This window comes from Homalodisca vitripennis, chromosome 7 (assembly GCF_021130785.1).
Source record: "Homalodisca vitripennis isolate AUS2020 chromosome 7, UT_GWSS_2.1, whole genome shotgun sequence".
NCBI lineage: Eukaryota > Metazoa > Arthropoda > Insecta > Hemiptera > Cicadellidae > Homalodisca > Homalodisca vitripennis.
Genome location: NC_060213.1, coordinates 130291614 through 130313524, shown reverse-complemented (window position 1 = coordinate 130313524; position 21911 = coordinate 130291614). Strand labels below are relative to the sequence as shown.

General features: G+C 34.7%; 1 protein-coding gene across 5 annotated transcripts in view; it reads right to left on the bottom strand.

Moving 5' to 3' along the window:
* LOC124366333 (reticulophagy regulator 3) overlaps positions 1 to 21911 on the bottom strand; it is a 69955-nt gene that overhangs the window by 6861 nt on the left and 41183 nt on the right. Inside the window, exons 3-10 of one of the 5 annotated variants that reach the window (XM_046822799.1) lie at positions 21607 to 21703; positions 18758 to 18953; positions 9669 to 9785; positions 8287 to 8349; positions 6396 to 6487; positions 4136 to 4264; positions 1273 to 1338; positions 661 to 733 (exon numbers count right to left, since the gene is read on the bottom strand). In XM_046822799.1, the coding sequence (XP_046678755.1) occupies positions 686 to 733; positions 1273 to 1338; positions 4136 to 4264; positions 6396 to 6487; positions 8287 to 8349; positions 9669 to 9785; positions 18758 to 18953; positions 21607 to 21703 (808 nt within the window). In that variant the 3' untranslated portion in view covers positions 661 to 685. Of the gene's footprint in view, positions 1 to 20; positions 636 to 660; positions 734 to 1272; positions 1339 to 4135; positions 4265 to 6395; positions 6488 to 8286; positions 8350 to 9668; positions 9786 to 18757; positions 18954 to 21606; positions 21704 to 21911 lie in introns of those variants that run through there. The other 4 variants (XM_046822800.1, XM_046822803.1, XM_046822798.1 and 1 more) reach the window with 4 other exon arrangements.

The window sequence follows — 21911 nt, the reverse complement described above, 5'->3', positions numbered from 1 at the left end:
CAATAAAATTGGTAACAATATAACAATATTCAAATAACAAAATGGAGATCAATTATTGAATTTCGATCAGTTATCGTCGGCTGTGGCCGCATCACATTCGCCAGCAAACTGACTGAGCTGAGCACGTTACTGGTCACAGCCTACATCAACACACAATCTGTCAGGTATACACACTCAAATCTACAGGAAGTTAAATATAGTCATCATTGTCACTGTCGGAGTCTGCCTCCCTGGTTATCGTCGGCTGTGGCCGCATCACATTCGCCAGCAGACTGACTGAGCTGAGAACGTTACTGGTCACAGCCTACATCAACACACAATCTGTCAGGTATACACACTCAAATCTACAGGAAGTTAAATATAGTCATCATTGTCACTGTCGGAGTCCGCCTCCCTGGTTATCGTCGGCTGTGGCCGCATCACATTCGCCAGCAGACTGACTGAGCTGAGAACGTTACTGGTCACAGCCTACATCAACACACAATCTGTCATCAGATATACACACTCAAATCTACAGGAAGTTAAATATAGTCATCATTGTCACTGTCGGAGTCCGCCTCCCTGGTTATCGTCGGCTGTGGCCGCATCACATTCGCCAGCAAACTGACTGAGCTGAGCACGTTACTGGTCACAGCCTACATCAACACACAATCTGTCAGGTATACACACTCAAATCTACAGGAAGTTAAATATAGTCATCATTGTCACTGTCGGAGTCCGCCTCCCTGGTTATGAATGAATGAATGAATGTTTATTGTCATATTACATCTTACAAGATCCAGCTATGCTGGTAAGACAGATGACATAGTCAGAAATTTCCCTTTTTTCGGTCTCCCATCGTTAGTACTAATAGATTTAACAAGATTCTAGCTAAAATGATTTGCTAACAAATAAATAAGCTCTATTATAAATAACAGTATTAATATTTTCAGCTATGAATAAATTAACTATAAACTAATTAACAGTATTAAAACCTATGTCAAACATTTATTTTGTAAAGCATTCCTGAGTCAGATAACATTAAAATTGTAGTACACCATAATGTAATAACAATCATTCATTAACCTAATTAACAAATAAAACAATAAAATTAGTTAAATAATTAACAAATAAAACAATACATTACTAAAACAATTAACAAAATAAAACAATAAAATTAGTAAAACAATAAAATTAATAAAACCATGAATAAATCAAACAATAAAATTGGTAACAATATAACAATATTCAAATAACAAAATGGAGATCAATTATTGAATTTCGATCAGTTATCGTCGGCTGTGGCCGCATCACATTCGCCAGCAAACTGACTGAGCTGAGAACGTTACTGGTCACAGCCTACATCAACACACAATCTGTCATCAGATATACACACTCAAATCTACAGGAAGTTAAATATAGTCATCATTGTTAATGTCGATGTCCACCGACGTGCCCTGGTTGTCGTCTGCTGTAGCCGAAATCACGTTCGCCAGCAGACTGACCGAACGCACTTTACTGGTCTCAGCCTACATCATCACACAATCTGTCATTATACACACTCAAATCTACCAGGGAGTGAAATATACTTGACTGATCTAGAGTATTGTGATCATAGATTTTTGTCACTTTTGGTAAAAAAACCTCATAGGAATGATAATTCTTAAAGAGTATGAAAGACAAAAAAATAACTGAACTGTATCAAAGAGTTGTTTCATACGTTTATTAGATTTTGTAACACTCAATCACACTGCTTATATTACCATGTAATCTTACTTCAGGAATTTTTGTTTAGACAACAGGTATCTGTTTCAAAGCTGAACGACTGAGTTTTATCCATATGAGCAATTCTAAGTGTCAAACACTTTTACGTCTTTTCTTGATCGAAGCGTTTTGGGAGATATCTAATTTAAAAAAATAATCAATATGCATACACTTCTTAGTTCATATTCACCTGTTTCATATAGATTTCACAATCCATCGCAGCACATAAAAACATATGTCGCACAATAAATCATCGGAATGAACCAAACAGCTGACAAGTGAAACCAGATGACAAAAAAAAAAGAAGCAGGAAAGGTTAGCCACCCATAGAAAATAAATTAGTTATAAGTTGTAGCATCTAAATACTGTCGATAACATTCCAGCAATGTCTAATGTAAATTTAGCGAACTATATGAGCCATAAAAGGTGAAACGTAGATATTGTAACTAACATTTGACTTGACATTTGGTTCTTAGGACGAAACACTATTTTTTCTTTTATGCTATAAGTAGAAGTAGTCTTTATTTCATGCTGAACAATTACATAACAAGTGGATAGTTGAGTAAAACCAACATACCTCAAAGCACTACAAAAAAACTTCTACAAATCAGATAAAGTAGGCTTGCAGGCACAGTTTAGGGTCAATTCTAGGGTTAAAAATTGCTGTGATATTAGTCAATCTGTATCTACATATTATGTTGTTAAATAAAAAAACTCAAGAAATAGAATAAACTATTGAGCTCAATAATTTTTCCTACTATACATGACCAGAGAACAATGGAGTAATAGAGTCTGAAAAATAAAAACTTCCTTCAAATAATAATAAAATAATCCTTTATTGCGATTGCTAAATAAGAGTATCGTAATTAGTAAAAGCTATAATAATATGGAGAATTAAAAACTACAAAAATCTCTAGTTTGTAGTTTTGGAGTCAAAAAGTTTTCCTTATATTGATAATTCAAAACTACAAAAATCTCTAAAGTTTGTAATTTTGGAGTCGAAAAGTTTTCCTCATATTGATAATTTACATTTGCCAATACTATTTATGATATCAATGGTCTATTAAAACATACCATGTTTGATTTTGAACCAGGTTCAGACCCATAGTAAGAAAGTTTCATATTCAATACATTATGTTTTACAGTATGGAAAGCCTTTGACATGTCAAATGATGTAAAACTAAATTATGAACCTTTTTCCAAATCATTAACAGTATTATCTACTAGTTGAACTACAGCATCACATTTAAATTTTTAGGCCTAAAACCATATTGATTATCTGAACATATAGAAAGGCTTTCAAAATGCTGAGATATTTGTTCATATATATAGTAGAGATTAAAATATTTTTGATAAGGAAATTTTTGGAATAAAAAATAAAAAAAAGAACTACTGATAAAATTGATTTAGGTCTGTAGTTAATCTCCAACTTTTTATCTCCTTTTTTGTACTGGCCGACTCTATTGAAATCCATTGTTGTTTACTGTTGATTGTTTGTTGCCGTTTCATTTGTTGATTGTTTGTTTTGATTAGTTGCTGTCTGAAATGGCGTCGCGTCAAGATTGCATTATTTCTGAGTTTTAGTAAATTTTTGGAGAACATACTCAATAAAAGTAACAATTAAGTGAGTGATGGTAAGAAAGTGATGACGATATTCTGAGTAAAAGTAGCGATAAAGAAATTCAAGAAAATGATGTAACATGGCCTAACCGTCAAACTTGGGGGAATGGCCAAGGCAAGCAAATGAACCACAGAATTTTATTTTTAGTGGTAGATCTGGTATGAATCTGATTGTTGCTAGGCAATTAGGCAAAATTAATACTAAAAATATAAAGTAATAAAATACAATTTTAAAATTGTATATGGTAGTTTAATATTTTTAATTGACTCTAGGCACCCACACAAAGATTTCCATTGAAAAATTAAAAATCCATTTGGTTCTGAGGGTAAAAATATTTGAATTTCAATTGTTAGTCAATTGGTTGTCACTTTACACCACGCTTACTGTTTACAGAATCTCAAAACTCTAATGTAAATTGATTATTTTATTTCCAAACAATCAGAATAGCCAACTGTTGCACGAAATTGTCGCTCAATTCATAATGAAAATCAATCATTCCAAAATTCACCTGACAATTGCCATAACCTAGTGGAGGAACTGAAAACTCGTCGGCCAATCAAATAACATCATCAAAGAAAGTACCCGCGGGTATTGTTTGGCGTATACGGTACCGTGTGGTCCATCCTCAGTTAAAATAAGGTATGTATGTCGCGAAGAAAGAGGAAGTGTGCAAACATGCATCATTAAATTCCCGAACTTATATCAAGGAGCTTATTGATGATAGATAAAGAGACTCCTGACTACTGAATTAACAACTGGTGCTGTACTGACCTGAGAGATGTAACTAGAGAGGCCCTGCAGCACTGCGGCATTCCTTTCCTCGGTCTCCGTGAATACCAAGTCTTTCGAGAACGCTTCCTCGTCACTCGAGGAATCGCCATTGAAATGTCCACTTTGGAACTGCCCACAGATTGACATTCTATTTAAAATTTGGGTGACAAGTATCCCACTTCATTCCCTGTCGTAGTTTTGGAGGTGCCTTTACTCAGTATTTTCAGTTTTACTGTTTCAGATTTAGCTTCTCGTGAAAATAATGTTTTTAACTTTGTGGACACATTCAGATGTCTGATCGACCTCCCTTCTTTTATTGTGGCATTCTAAGGAACCTTAGTTTTGTTTACTTGATAGAAACAGACTTTCTTAGCAACACATAGTTTGGTACAAAAATTGATTGACGTTACAATAAATAAATAATACTGGAACACTTAATAAAAACGAGATTTTTTATTTGATTAGCAATCTCAAATTGAAGAATAATCATTATTGAGAATGTAAATTCCAAGGGATATATGAGATGAGGATATGTGTGTGTGACACAATAGAATGCTTTTGATATAAAGCTTGGTACTAGAGAAATAATTTGGTTCGATCACTGAGGAGGGGTTTTTCCAAGATGACGACGATACAGGCAGTAACACCATAATCTATGTAAAAATTTCTCTGGAAGATTATGTAAGTGTTGCTTAACATTATTAATGTAAATCACATACTTTGGTAAGTATTTCAGAAAAATAAATCAAGTATTTATCTGAGCGCTTTATAGGAATAAAGCATTCATTCATAAGCCGCAAACATAACTTTGACTAAACACTAATTTCAAAAAATAAAAATCTCATATTCTCATATTCAATTCATTGAATTAGTTAGGGTAGATATAGTCGTTTAGGAAACTCTGCTTTACGTTTTTGAAAATATCCGTCTATACCCCATCCAACTTACGATACAAAAAACTATTTTTAAAAACACAACTTAGTACCCCGGTCCTTGTCAGTTCTGCCACTTGGTCAGTCCTAAGTGTGTAACTGCGCAGCGTGGTTGGTAAGACAAGCTTGATAATGATATATCACAAGTTGTTTTTATAAGGCATAAATGTTATTGGAAACAAATGCCAATCAACTTATGTTTGCTTAGTTCTTAGGTCAAAAATTGCTGATACAATATCATACGTGCACTACATTCGGCCATCTTCAGTCAGCTGATTTTAAAACTGAAACAGTGACTAAAGATGACTCTCTACAGTGAGAAGTAATATCTCAAAATTTTAATGTTTGACACGGTGTGAACTTAAAAATGTATGCGATAATCTGCATACCTTCAAAGATAGTAACAAAAAGTCTGATCAATGTTTTTGTTCATATTCTTAAATATATATTCAGAAAAGGTACAACATGATAGCAAAATATGACTAATAAATATTCTGTGAATTAGCTGTATTATTTAAAATTGTCAATAAGTTAAAAGGACTTTGTATTTATCCTGACAGATGTAATCTGAAATTAAATTACAGTTCCTATTTTTTTTTTTTTTTTTTTTTTTTTTTTTTTTTTTTTGTACAAAGTTAAAAGCTTACTGATAATAAATTGTTAAACCAATAATATAAATTTTTTCTGTATTTCACTAAAGAAAAATATGTTTGGTACCGCAAATTACAAATGAATGAATACATTGTTTAATTTTACAAGCAAATTTAGGACTATTATGTCAATTTTTACACCTAACCTTAACACTAAACAAATGCATAAGTAGGGCATGTAAAATAGCCTATTACTGAACCTTAACTATTAATAAATTATAAATTTATCTTCTGACATTCATTAACACTGCATTTAACCAATATTGTGACATCTTCTGAATGATAAAATAAACTTGTATTTGACACATAAATGCATCTGGAAATAATGGTTCACTGAACAAAGTCCATCTACAAGAAGCTCCTTACTCCAGTAGTTTTAAACTGTTCCGTCAAGCACAAATGAAAACATGTTGCTACTGTGTTGTTGTGTTCATTTGGAATATTTTAATTTATTTATGTGGAACTGTATTGTGTACTGTGCGTTTTTTGTTTTAACCTACAACGAAAAGCTAATGCATGGATACCTGACGTAACAGTGTTGATAAAACATATTGTAACGTCGCAATATTAAGGAGCGTCAGAAGGTGAAGTTATAATTCGTTAATATTAATTAAATTCTAGCAGTAGGAATGAAATTAAATCTAAAGTATTTGAGCCTACAGTAAGCTGATGCAGTACCTGTATTTGGTGGTCATCAGGATTGCTGTCCGAATCGTCCACAGTGTCTAGAGGCAATAGGCTGGCACCAGGTTCCAGATCACTCAAATTACCTGCACAAGTACACTCACATCAAACTTTACCATTGATACAAATACACTCAGATTACCTGCACAAGTACACTCACTTCAAACTTTACCATTGATACAAATACACTCAGATCACCTGCACAAGTACACTCACATCAAACTTTACCATTGATACAAATACACTCAGATCACCTGCACAAGTACACTCACTTCAAACTTTACCATTGATACAAATACACTCAGATCACCTGCACAAGTACACTCACTTCAAACTTTACCATTGATACAAATACACTCAGATCACCTGCACAAGTACACTCACTTCAAACTTTACCATTGATACAAATACACTCGGATCACCTGCACAAGTACACTCACTTCAAACTTTACCATTGATACAAATACACTCGGATCACCTGCACAAGTACACTCACTTCAAACTTTACCATTGATACAAATACACTTAGATCACCTGCACAAGTACACTCACTTCAAACTTTACCATTGATACAAATACACTTAGATCACCTGCACAAGTACACTCACTTCAAACTTTACCATTGATACAAATACACTTAGATCACCTGCACAAGTACACTCACTTCAAACTTTACCATTGATACAAATACACTCAGATCACCTGCACAAGTACACTCACTTCAAACTTTACCATTGATACAAATACACTTAGATCACCTGCAGAAGTACACTCACTTCAAACTTTACCATTGATACAAATACACTAAGATCACCTGCACAAGTACACTCACTTCAAACTTTACCATCGATACAAATACACTTAGATCACCTGCACAAGTACACTCACATTAAACTTTACCATTAATACAAATACACTCAGGATCACCTGCACAAGTACACTCACTTCAAACTTTACTATTGATACAAAACTCTCAGATTACCTGTACAAATACACCCACTTCCAAAACTTCATCAATATAAATACACTATCAGTCCAAATCATGGTACAGTCAGCACTGCAGAGAATCCACCATTATATTGTTAAAAATGATTTTGTAAACAGTGAAAATCTGACAGAGGTAGAGGTTTTATTATTGACTGCCAGAAGCTTCCTAGATGGGTAGAGAGTTTTTTATGAGGAGATCATAAAATAGCATTTCTAAATCCAAACGTGGCTATTAGTCGTATACTGTCTCGAGTAATTTTTGATTTTTAGCTGTTTCTTTAATATTTATAAAAATATTAATTTGGCGTAACATCTGTTTACTCCATGTCAGGTTATCATCATATTTTAACTTATTATTATTTATATTTTGTGATGCTATGCTTTGGAAATAGGTAAACAATTCACATTAGAAATCTAAATCTGCAGAGAATATGTTATCTGAAATAAGAAACTCACATAGTAATATATTATTACAGAGAGAAAAATTATAGCAAAGAAACCTCCACCATTTCATCTAAATGAATCTCTGATCAATCTAAACATAGTTTTAGAGTACAGGAGCTATGGCACTAAGTATTCATATGTTCTTGAATTTTTGATTGAGTGTTATATAGGGAGAGGGGACATGCAATTCCAATATTTATATTTTTAACGAGACCATAGTTTAGACAATGTAGTGAAAATGGACAATGCATTTTGTCTGTTCTCTATTTATTTAATTTTAAAAATTATAACTTTACATTCATTTAATACTGATTTAGCAAATATTATTTGTGTAATATTATAATTAAAACCTTGAAGATTCAGTGAACAGACGTAATGCTAAGGAGTGGTGTAAGAGACACACAACCTTTGCACGACTTCAACGTTACAATTGCACAATATCAGAGAAACGTACCGAGGGAATCTTCCTCGTGAGAAGGCATCACAGCCAACCCGGACACAATATCTGACGAGGTATCTGCAACACACAAACTGTGGAATTAACACTTTTTTGTTGTAAGGTTCACAACAGATGTTGTACTTGCTATCAATGGCATCTGTTGGTAAATATAGGTTACTTGTATTGTGGAGTTTGTTGAGAACCTGACACAAACTATTCATTGTGGCAGTACACTTACTTTGGTGTAATACAGCACTGATATCATTTTTTAAATCTTACACATTGAGGAGAATGTAACGTGAGTGCTGCTGCTAAACATTAGCAAAAACAAAGTGGGGCATTTTTGACGATTGTCAGTATTTTGTACTAGAAGCCCGAGGGCACTACATGTACATCACTACAGCCTATAATATATAACAAAGCATTGTCAAATAAAAAAATTATAAAAATCAAGTTATTATGATTAAAAATTATTTTATGTTTTGTATATATATATACATAGTTAGTGACTCATCACATCCAACAAGGAGTTCGGCAAAACATTTAACGTAAGCATAGCTCGAGATATACTGTTTTAAAGTGTAATGTAAGATGTACATCAAGCGAAGTAACCTAAAAATAAGAATTTGCTATTATAATAACTGATAAAAGGTTTTTCCTTTTAGCATTCATCTCTGCTAAACAGCCCCTTTATAATGATGTACATTTTGAGCTAAGCTTACGGTAAAAACTCCTTGTAGACCATTCTACATTGGATGTCTACTGCCTTAAAAACTTTTTCTTAAGTCTAGTATTCACTTACTAAGTTTAACTTTCACAACTTGAGCCAAGACAACAATATTAAACCATCTAGAACAGGACCTACATTGTAAACGTTTCAAACTATAAACCAGCATAATTTTTTAAACATTGAACCCTTTGAGGTCGGATTTGCGGAATTGTACTTTACTAATAAAGACTTTTAATTTGATGTATTACTCGACCTATGCTCTCATTTAAGATTTTATTCTGAATCCTTCGGGCGATCCTCTTGACATGATAAAAAAAATGATAGTTACTTCAAAAAGCACATTTGTAGGTGCAGTAATGATGTACCAAGTTTTATTGCTTTACCTGTAATCGTTCGGGAATTAAAAAGCCAGTGCGGGACTTTTTTAAACTCTGTATATTAATTTAATGAATTGTTCATACATTATCAATCATTTGAGGTTACTTCTGTGGCCATGGCATAATCGCTAGAGATGTGAGAAATTTCAATAAAAATTATGCCAAGCACAAATTTTAGCTTTAAATCACGTAAAAGTGTTTGCATAAGTGTTGTGAAGGGGAACAGCCCAGCTGAGTACGATATAGAAGAACCCTACCACATGATCAAGAATATGTAGTATTGCACTAACCTGGGTTGGTTACACTGTCGTACGTGTCATGGTGCATGTCACTGGCCCGGGTCAGTAGGGCTATGTCTTCACTGGTAGTGATGGGCAGATATTCATCATCACTAGCGTCATTGGTCGCTGTGAAAAAAAATATGTTCTAGATATAGTTTTTAGTAATATAAAAATAAATTTATAGGATTTTCATTTATATTTTTCTTAATTTTCCAAATTTATTTTCTAAATCGATAAAACACCCACTAGCCCCCAGGAGGGTTCAATTCTAGCTGGTTTAAACCTTCCAGTTGAACCCACAGTGGGTGCAGCAAAAACCGATGTGTCACTTAAATCTAGGCAACCTTATGTATAGATGTTCAAGAGTGGTACTTCACTAACTGCATGATGAGATACTGGAGTGCAAAGGTAGAACGATGGGTCCACCGACTTATTTGGGTTCGTGATTCAGCTTTGAAACACTATTACTAGTTGTAATATTGTGAAATTGTGACTTTCCAAGCGTATTTAAAGCACTTTTGTTGGTATTGGAATTGAACAGATACGTCTTCAATTTCAACAGATACGTTTAATGACTACTTTGTTAGTGTAGGTGAATCTGTTGCTAAGGATGGTCCAAACAGTAGTGGCAATTCTGTGAAGCATAGTCATATTGACTATATGAATAATGTCAACGAAATAAAATCTAATCCAGATGCTAGACAGGCCTGGGATCCAGCGTCAGAGGCAGAGGTGTTGCATATAACTTCTAACTTGAAAGGTTCTATTAGTCAGGACTACTATGGCCTCTCAAACAAGATGATAAAGTGTATAATGCCAGCAATTGTATCTCCTGTTACGTATTTAATAAATAAAATTTTAGATCAAGGAATATTTCCTGAAAGTTTAAAAGTTACTAAAGTTATCCCAGTTCAAAAGAAGAAGAATGTAGATGAACTTGCTAATTTTAGACCAATTGCTCTGGTACCAATCTTTTCTAAAATTATTGAGCACTTTATCAAAAGACGACTATATTCTTTTTTTGTACAAAATAATTACTTTACGAATGCACAATTTGGTTTTTTAGCTGGTAAGTCTACCATTGATGCAGTTGAAAAGGTTGTTACTGAAGTTCTCAAGGCATTTGAAAAAAATTCTTTCTTGGCTTTGACTCTGTTAGATTTGAGAAAAGCTTTTGATATTATATCGCACAAAATACTGCTTAAAAAGCTCTCTAAGTATGGTGTAATGGGCAAAGAATTAAACCTTATACGTTCGTACCTTGTGAACAGAAAACAGGTGGTTGTAATGGGGGATCAGGTGTCTCGTATGCGGGAAGTGGTTAGAGGTGTTCCCCAAGGGTCTGTTTTGGGGCCACTCCTATTTGTCATTATGATTAATGATCTTCCATCCAACCTCCCCCATCAGTCTGTCCTCTTTGCAGATGATACATCAGCACTGGTTAAGGGTTACTCTCTGGATTATGTGAAACGTGAATCTGCTCTATTAGTGGAAAGGGCTGGTGACTGGTTCTCAGCAAATGAGTTAATACTTAATGATGATAAGTCAGAACAAATCATCTTTACATTAAGGAAAGTAGATGGAGAGTTAGTCAATCAGCATGTCAAGTTGCTCGGTATTCATCTAGACTCAAAACTTAGTTGGCATTATCATACTGAGCAGCTAATTACTAAACTATCTAGAGTGTTATACTTATTGTTTAAGATTAAGTATAATGTTGATTCTGATTGTTTGCGTATGGCCTATTTTGCATTTTTTAATTGTCACTTGAACTATGGCATATTGCTATGGGGAAATAGTCCTGGAGCTAACGATGTATTTTTATGCCAAAAAAGGGCAATTCGAGTTATGGCTGGTATAAGTCAGATAGAAAGTTGTAAGCCATATTTTATTAGTTTTAAGATTTTAACTGTACCTAGCTTGTATATATTGTGTAATTTATTATATGTTAAAAAAACATTTATCTGATTTTGTTGAACGCAATGTGTATCATAGCCACTATACTAGGAACTGTGATAATCTTAATTTACCAAGTACCAGACTCCAAAAAGTGATAAACAGTCATAAATATATGCAAATTAAATTGTATAATAGTTTACCTGAATATGTAAAAAAATTAAGTATTAATGTATTCAAAACAATAATTACAAGTTTTTTGGTGAGGACTGCACCATATTCTATTGAAGATTTTTATCATTATTGTAGTTATGACAATTTGTATACTGCATAGTATATTTAGTATTAGTATGACAATGTCTATTGCTTGTAATATAGCCTAATGACAAATAAAGATTTGAAAGATTTGAAAGATTTGAACAAAAAGAGCTGTACTATAGAGTATAGGAATCGATCCATCCCCAGTAAGAATTTCCATTGACATTATATAAATTCATGCTTTACCAGACCTTCATCGCCAGTGGCAGCTCTGATTACAATTCCACAAGAGTACCATGGCCCCAAATATATCACACTGCAGACTTATACTACATGAAAAATGCGTGATAAAAGTTATCCACTACAGAAGTTACTGAAGCGCTCCCTGTAGAATAAGTAAACACCGGTATTGAACAGTATCTTTCACAACTGCCCCCAGAATACGACCATAATTAACATAATCAAATAATGGCTCTAAAATATTTAGTTTTATCCTTAAGATGATCCAAGAATAGAATTACAAATACAAAATACAAATACAAATATTCTTTATTTTCAAATACATTAAAGTATTGAAATGGCGTCAAATAAAATCATCACAAACAGTTGTTACAATTTTCAAAAATAAGCTTTTCAAATGGCAATGTTCATTGTCTTCTTTCAATAAACTCGTTAAGTGAGTAAAAAGGATTGTTAATTAGCCAGTCAGTAAGAGTAGTCTTCAGTCTTCTCCCGGTGAGGGCATCTCAATTCTTCAGGTAGAAGGTTTTGTGCAGCTTCATGCCCATGTAGGAGGGTTTCTTTCATATAGGTAAGAGATGGTGAACTGGTAGTTGGTAACGAGTACCGTGTGTCTAGTATTGTAGTCATGTAGGTGTCTATTCTGCGTCAGGGGTTGTCCAACAGCATACAAGATGACTTCTTTTATGTAGAGGTTTACTATTGGTATAATCTTCAGGGTTTTGAAGGCTTCTCTACAACTTTCTCTGTAGCCTACAGCTCCAGCTAAGGTTCTTACGGCCCTCTTTTGTAGAATCAAAACTTTCTGAAGATTACTTGCAGAAGTTCCTCCCCATATCATTAGGCCATACCTGATGTGAGTTTCAAACAAGGAATGGTAGGCAATTTTCGCAGTAGATATGTCGCTTATAGATTTTGTACTTTGATCATATAAAGGGAGGAATTTAATTTGATGGAGAAGATTGTCTACATGCTGGGTGACCAGGTAAATCCCCACATCAACAATGAACTCCAAATATTTAGCTTGGGTGTTTCCTTTCCACGTCGGGTATTGTTGGTACTTTCATCACATCTTCTCACCAAATGCGACTTGACTAGTTTTTGTCTGGATTTACCACCAAGTCATTTGAGTGGCAGTACTGATAAGCCATGTTCAAGGCTGTGAATGATCTGATATCTAGATTGTCTTTTTGTCCACTCAAGACAAGGTGGTATCATCAGCGTACATTGAAACTGTACAAAATTTGTCCAGGTGTTCGGTATGTCATTTGTAAACAGTATAAATAATACTGGTCCCAAAACAGACCCTGGGGCACTCCTCGATTTTATAGGTAAAGGTCTTGATCTAGTTATTGCTGTGATTCCACTTGTTGCTTGTTTTATTTCTACTATTTGTTTCGGTCTTTAAGATAGCTTTTAAACCACATCTTGGCTGTGCTCTTAATTCCTAATTTGTCTAATTTGTGTAAATATGAGATCATGGCTCAAGCAGTCAAATGCTTTACTCAGGTCTAGGAAGAAACTAGTAACATGTTTTTTCCTTCCTCAAGGTTGTCAATTATGTAGTCAGCAAAATCGGTCAGGGCGGTCATGGTTGATTTTCCCTTGATGAAACCATGTTGTCTCTCAGTTAATAAATTAAAACTTCTCACAGTGGTCCAAAAGCCTTCTCAGGACAACTTTTTCTAAGATTTTAGAGAAAGTTGGCAATATTGATATTGGCCTGTAATTGCCAACTTCGGTTTTTACTCCCCTTTTTATGTTTTGGGTAAAACTTTTGCAAGTTTTAGGGCTGATGGAAATTGACCTTGACTCAATGATTTTGTTAATAATACTTGTGAGGGGATTGTTTAGTGATTCCTTACAATGTTTTAAGTATTTTTGTGAGATATTGTCGGTGGCTGCAGAAGTTTTTTTGTTGAGATTTTTTATAATATTTTGTATTTCTATTTGGCTTGCCGTGTTGGTAGTTTATGTAAGTCATGGCCGGTGTCCGAGGTTGTGTGTGGGTCTATGGATGGTTTAGGATTGTTTTTCAGCGTTCTCTCAGCGATGCTGGTAAAGAAGTGATTCATATGCTTTGCAATTTTATAGGGGTTATCTTCTACATGTCCATCAATTTCAAGCTTGAGTGTTTGTTGTATTACATTTTTTGTCTGTCTTTCATCGTTTATTATCTTCCACAAGGCTTTAGATTTATTTCTCTGCTCTATTTATGAAACTGGCTGATGCCTCTTGTCTAATTTTTCTCAGCCTCAAGTCATATTCTTTCTTAGCCTTTGCTAGATTGCGTTTATCTTCTTCATTATTTGTTTTCTCATATACTAGAAGTTTCTGAAGGAAGTTTTCTTTTTAGCAAGTTTACCTGATGGTCCTACAAAATGTTTATTTGTCACCTTCTTTTTCCTTCTAATTTTCTTTAATGGACATGCTTGATTGAGAGCCATAGGTAACTATTGACATAAATTTAGTATATGCTTCTTCTGCAGTGTAAGCATTGTGCACTTCATCCCAATTTTCTTGTAGCAGTAAAGCATTTAACATACTAAGGTTATTCTGGGAATAGTTTCGCTCATTCCACTGTAATAGGTGTTTTCCTGATAAGTCCTTATTTGTGACGTACAAAGTTGTGCAGTATGGTCAGATAGGCCGCTGTGAAATACCTTACTTTCTAACTCTTCAAGTGGTAGATTTGTACAAACACAGTCAATTGAAGACCTTGTATTCGATGTAATCCTAGTAGGAGGTAGATTCAATCTATAAAATGTTGTGACTGGCCAAAACATTTATTAAGTTGTTTGTTTTCGTTGTCAGTCTTTAAGCAGTCAACATTGATGTCACCTAATAACAGAATGGGGTTGATTTTCTGCTTTTGTTTTTTCCAACATTTCTGATATTAGACTCAGTGCTATGATGAAGGTTACCAGAAGGAGGTCTATAAATTCCAGTAATGTATAATGGTTTTCTTGTTCAATGTTAGCTTAATCATTGCTGTTTCGCAGATTAATTCTTGACAGTATGCTGAAACAGGGATTGTCTCTGTCAGGTGGAATATGTTTTCGTCAACATAAATTGCTGCTCCTCCTTTAGTATGGTTTACTTCTACTAAAGTAGGTGGCAAGTGTGTAGCCAGAAATTTTGATATTTTTTAAAATGTCTTCTTTAAGTCCATGTTCTGTGAGTATTAAGATCCTTGGCTGTACTTCTTCAAGAAGGTGGACTAATCTGTTAGTTTTTATTCTTCATGTCCTTGGATATTCTGATGTAGAACAGTGATTTTTAGGTTAACTTGTTTGCAGGGTGATGGGGATTTACAAAGATCCTGGTTTTGTATTTTTTGTTTGAATTTGTGAATTGCCTTTGGATGTTTGCCTAAAAAATGTTTTTTCTGGATGAACTCTATAAAAAGTACTTTGTCTAGGTGGTGAATAGTCATTTGGAAAATGTACCTGCGCTTCAACAACTATCTTATTGCTATTTAGTACTGGAGTGTCCCTGGTGTTTTCAGTTTTTGTGACGGGGTTTGTCTGGCTCCCCCACTCTTCTGTTCATGATGGTCAGGTATCAGGGCCGGAACCCTGTGTCACAAAGTAGTCCTGGTTCAGTTTTTGTGACGGGGTTTGTCTGGCTCCCCCACTCTTTTGTGCATGCTGGTCAGGTATCGGGCTGGAACCCTTTGTCGCAAGAGAGCTGATCAGTTTTTGTGACGGGGTTTGTCTGGCTCCCCCACTCATCTGTTCATGATGGTCAGGTATCGGGCCGGAACCCTGTGTCGCAAGAGAGCTGATCAGTTTTTGTGACGGGGTTTGTCCTAGCTCCCCCACTCTTCTGTATAGTCTGGTCAGGCGTAATTAGATCAAAATTCCGGTGTTTTGTGGTCTCTACACTTTTTTACTTGTAATGAAACACTAAGTAAAATTGATTTTCTAGTTTTGTCCTTATTGGTAGTTTTTTACTTTTTAGTTCTGAAACTGGCTTTAATTTAGTAAGACGAGCCTTCTGTGTCTTCCTTATATTCATTTCTTTGTTCTGGTCTTCTTGTCCCGTTATTGTATTCAGGACATCAGCCTTAAGGGCTGGCAGAGGGCATAATTATTCATGGCATAACTCGCAAGATCTGCCATGGACTGCTCCATATGGTCAAATTTTTCCAGGACAAGAGCTAGATCCAACAAAGAAGCAGGATTAGGATTTGTCGATTGTGAGCTAACAAAGGTTGTTTTGGGTTTCCATGTCTTTAAAAGTTTTAAAATTGTAACTATCAGTTTGCTCAGTCATTGTTTTTCAATTTTGAGATGATTTTTTTCTTGCTCGTCTATTTTATATAGGTAACCAGTGAGCATTTCTGATTGTTTTATGTCGTGTTCCTCAAAAAATATTTTGTAAGTCAGATTTATCTTGTTTACATTTAATAAGCTCCTGCTCTACATCCTCCAACTTGTTTAGCAGGATTTCAATTTTCTGTATATGTTTAATTTCTATGGCTGAGAGTTCTTCAACTTTTGCTTCCATACTAAGTGAGTTTGGCTTCAAGTAGAGAAATTTCGACTATTTAGATAGTGGATGTTATTTTTCAGTTCATTATTCTCCTGTAGTAAGATTGTTCCGGCCTCTGAGCAGCTAGGGTCAGAGATTTTTTTATAAGTCCTGATCTTCTAGCTTTTCATCATGGTCAATCAGTTTAGATTTTACTCTCGTCCTAAGTTTTAAGTCAGTCAGAGAGGGAGGGATAGAGGAGTTGTGCTTCCAAAACTAACACATTGAGTAAAAACTATTATTCAAGGCCTTGAAAAGAACGGTCTGGAGTGATTGAGTTGTATTTAAATTTAAATTTGGATCACTATGTTTCTTGATCAAGCTGTTTGGTCTCTTCTACAGGTAATACATTGCCATTTTGCGATTTCAGAATCGTCCATTTTTTTAAGCTTTTTTCTGGAATGTTTGGCATCCTGAGTGGTACCATTTTTTACATTTTCTTGTACATTTTATTCCTGAAAATCTGACACCTATATATCACAATTGCCACAAGGATATTTTGTGGGCATTTTGTACAGCTAGGTACAGAGTAGAGCAGGAGTACAGCTTAAGCTAGGTCAGTAAGTACACAGCTGCTAGCAGTTGTCAGCAGGTTGCGTAACAAGTGCTGAGCTGGTTGTAATGAGGTCAGGCAGTAGTAGGTCAGTGTGTGGAATGTGAGATGTCAGAACAGTCAGCACTGCTTCCAGTGGTTACCATATGGTAACCAGATTATTCCCTACAAATGTTTATTTTAAATTAAACAGAGCTTCTACCTTTGTCAGAAATAGTGTTGTTTAATATGTAAAATATACATATATTTTTGTATTGTTAAGCTTGGTAATGGTTACTTAAGTGTTCTTTGTTGATGTCATATGCTTAGGATTCTTGCAGTAAGTAAAGTTTGTTGTTATTGAACTTGTTTTCTTGATTTTTTTAAAATGGAAAATACTCACAGTACTTGACAGTCGTTAGTGATGCACAAGTTTAGGTGTTTGTTTTGTACTTATACCACTAAAACTATCACTTATTACTGAGCACTTTCACTGAGATTGTTGCTTGGCAGCCATGTTGGATGTGTAACTCCAATTAATGAACACAAAAATAAAACTAGAAAATAAATAAGTATATGAAAAAACTGTGATTTCATGTGATTATTGTTATGGACCAGAAAAAAGCAAATCATAACATTTGGTTTCCAACGGTTTTAATTGTCCGACCAATAGTCGCGTCTGCGGGGAAGCTGTTCAGATGATTAGTTGTTCGCAGAAATGGTAGGATTTTCAACAGCCACCATCCAAGCAATGCCACTCTAATGATGAAAACTGATATGTGTGCGGAATTCTGCCAGCAGATCATCTGCAAACTATATTAATTCGTGAAAATATTAATTCAGATGAGTTTTGGATGTGACCGCCAACCTCACTTTTTTGGTTTTAACCTATATAATCTGAAGACCAATCGAACCATGGTGAGAAGCAATCGTTCACAGACGAAATTGAGACGATCGTTCGGCCAACTTTAATAGTCCAACGGATTGTTGTGTGTATGGGAGCTTATGCAACACAGGGGTAGAACTAACAAACTATAAACTCCACTATAATATTGGAAGCACCCTAACCAAAGTCATGTGGAGCTTGTGAACACATCGCTGATCACACACACACACTAACCACGGTTTCTGTAGACAATACAGTGACAACATCACCCACACATTGTCATCTACATTCACAGTTTCACGAATCACATCTCGTAAAATACGATTGAAATTAATCAACTCTTAACTCAAATAGTTGTAAATTACTGCTTTATTTCATAAGTTTTTAGAGACAGAAACGTTTTTGTTGAGATTTTCTTGTTTTTAGTCTCTTCAAATGTGCTTTCTCTTATGAACACATTGAGAGCGGATGGTCTCAATTGGGGTAGGAGGACCTACACGCATATAGTGAACTGTCTGAAATGGTCACATCAAGAAAGACAAAACACAATGCTTTAGTGCAGTCAAGCCGCTCATCGTTGACAGTCTGTAACTAACGCCTAAATGTGTTCCGCCTGGTTCGTGTTTTCATGGTATGGCCCTGGATCGATTGAGATACATTGAAATCTTTGTATTTTTTGTTGCTGCTTGTGGTGGCATTGTGTAAAATTAATACAGTATTGGACCAACAGTACCAAACAACACTACTTACAGTATTTGGCAAAGGCCTGTTGAACACAAGCAGCGTATTGAGCAACTGTCTGTTTCATTTGAGGCGGCAAAAACTTGACTACGAGCGCAGGGCCGAGCAGTGCACTCATGAGCAGCAGGTAGACGAGCGCAAGTCCTGAGACTGATCGGCCGAGCAGAAGCAGGCACGAACACAGCAGTGAGCAGAGGCAGCAGAACTGTAACAAAGATTCTTTCATTATTCTCAATAACGACTCAATTAATGAGTGCAACTGTCACAGTATCACGATAATTATAGAAGTTACTTATGATGTTAGAGTATCAGTTAGTCAAGATTCTTTTTTTTTTTACATGTTCTAGGGTTTGAAACATGATGCAGTAAAATTGGTTCCGGAATTAATTATTGAATGTTGAACAAAATCAATGTAGAATAATAGTTGATCGGAATTCCCTGGATAAACTCAACATCAGAACTACCTACTGAAATTTGTCATACCGGGTGTTGAAACATGAGTTAATGTTTATAACACTAAAATCGTTCCAATATTTTAAAGTTTAACATTGGGATTGTGCATAACTTGGATTTATATCTTCCAGCAAATTCAAACATTTATACACAAATACTGATCATTTAGTTTTGAGTGCAGGAAAACATCCAGTGAATGCGATAAGAAATCTGGAGTGAATTAAACTGAAAAACGCTGAAAACGCAGCTAAGGACCTTGAAAAGAAAATCAGACAGACCAGGACTCTTAAAAATGAAAGCTTAAGGATCTATCTGATAAACAGGAGGATCCAAACTACTCTGCATAGTGTCCTGGATTTTTTAAACATATATAGCTGTACTTTTGTTTCATAATGCGATATCTAAAACTTGTGTTTTAAATGTTTTGTTGCCACTTTTTTCAGCTCAGGAAGGTCCTACAGTAATTAAAATTTTACCACATGTTTTTTGTAATATATTATAATCACAGAAATAGAGGATTTAAAAATGTGTAATTATAATATAAATGTTAATTTTTTTTAATAATTAACGACATAAAAATAATCCATTTTTTAGTAAAAAATATAGGTTCAATATTGTTTATTGTATATCTGCGTGCACAAACGTGTGTATGTATATAAATATAAGTCCCAAGAATTAACAGAAAAAAATCAGAGTCCTAGCTTGATTAGTTCCAGAGATAAATTGCATAAAGTTGACATAACAGAAGATAAGGAGTCGGACTCCCCTTAAAAGGAAGAAAAGAAAAAAAATTCACATCTCCTATGAACAAATGAGATTCTTCAGCAAAAGCTTAAATTTGTTTGCTTCGAAATGTTCAAAACAGTTTTGCTTTCAGACCTGCCACCTTACATAACACAAGTGTTATATTTCACAGGGAATTATACCAGCACAAGGTACCTATTTAAAAATATGTTACTCAGTTGTAGTTGGTAAAGTAACTAAAAAGCGAACACAAACCTTTAACTCTCTTAACTCCCCCAATGTCAAACAATTTCGAGTAATTGAAATGCTTGTAGAATCAAAATCAACTTCCTAGGATAACACAGAGGAAAGCACTAACTAGAAAAAACAAAAAGAGATTGTGCAGGAATGCCTAGTGTTCGTTCAACTCTTCAAACTGTAAAGTACTGTATGCGTTGCGTTTGACCCACCACCAAAATTGTCAACAGGAACATTAAAATGTTTATCTACCCCATCTTCTAGTCTACCTAGAATAGTATATATTTTTTGACTGATATACTTACTATTATTTCTAGTTATTGATTTACAATTATCTAGTCTATATAATGAATTATATAGTTTATTACAAACAAAATTTAGGTTGACAAAGATTTTTTCAAAATTAAGAAGAGATTCAATACATTAAAGCACACAAAATGACACTGGAATGTGTGGTGGGTTTCTAAATAGAACATCTAAACATTGCGAGTGTTGACTATAGCTCCAGTTCACCTTCCTCTTACGTGCAGCATCTGAAGTCTGATGCTGTTGCAGACTTGACTCCTGAAATCTGAAGTCATGTCCGTCTGAAGGGATCCAAAAACAGTCGGCGACACAGAACAAAGAAGCTCAAAACTAAAACCCTCCCGCATCGTTTTGACATCAGACATACCAGACTAAAAAAAATAGTGCAAGAGACGAACATGACTTAAGGTTTTAGGAGTTGAAGTCTGCAACAGCATCAGATTTCAAATGCTGCACGTAAGAGCAAGGTGAACTCAAGCTAAACTCAACATTCGCATTGAATCAACCCTTCCCATCATAGCTGTGTTATCTAAAATAAACATTGTTACAATATAGTATAGAAAGTTATCATTAAAATGTTACAAAACACATACTTTTTTATCAATCTAACGTGTAAATATGATGACCTTTAAGAAATCAAAGTTTCTTGCATGTTCAGGACAATCGAGATTATATTGATTTTTTAATAGGAATTTTTAGCACTATATATGTAAATAACTGTAAAATAGTTTTTTGCGTATAAAGCACTAAAAGCCATTCCAAAAAGCCGTATGATAAACTTGATAAGTCTTTTGGAAATACAGCTGGGTTAAACTAACCATACAAGTCATACGAAGCATGGGCTCTAGAGCCCCATGCTGGGTTTTTAAAAGTGAGTGGGGGCTCTGGAGCCCCACATCGGCATGAACGTGTTACGATCATCCTTTACTATTACACAATAAAAGTACAATGTACTAATTTGAAAAATTAGAAACCAGGATTTTACGTAGATATCGACTGCATCTTATGATGTCAAGCGATACTGTTACAATACCACAATTTTGCGGCAGTACATCATATTCTCTATACAATTAGAATTAGAAAACTGACCTAATTAAGTATCGACCGGGTGTACTTACCAGGCCGGGCTGTTGCAGCCGGAGGTTGCGCATCCACGAGACGCAACGTCTCACAACAGTGCAACTGCTTGTTACAAGTTTGCTCACAGCCACAACACTGTAACAGCAGATACAGATAACACATTAACTGGTGAAATTGGCATTTGAAACAATGCCTCGTGTGTCACAATGTATAAAAACTTGGTAACAACACAAGTGCTGAACATTTGCTTTGATTAACAACACAATAATCAATTCAATTAATTTCTTTAAATATAAAATTGTAAACTTGATAAAACACCCATATTTCATTTTTAGTATATTAC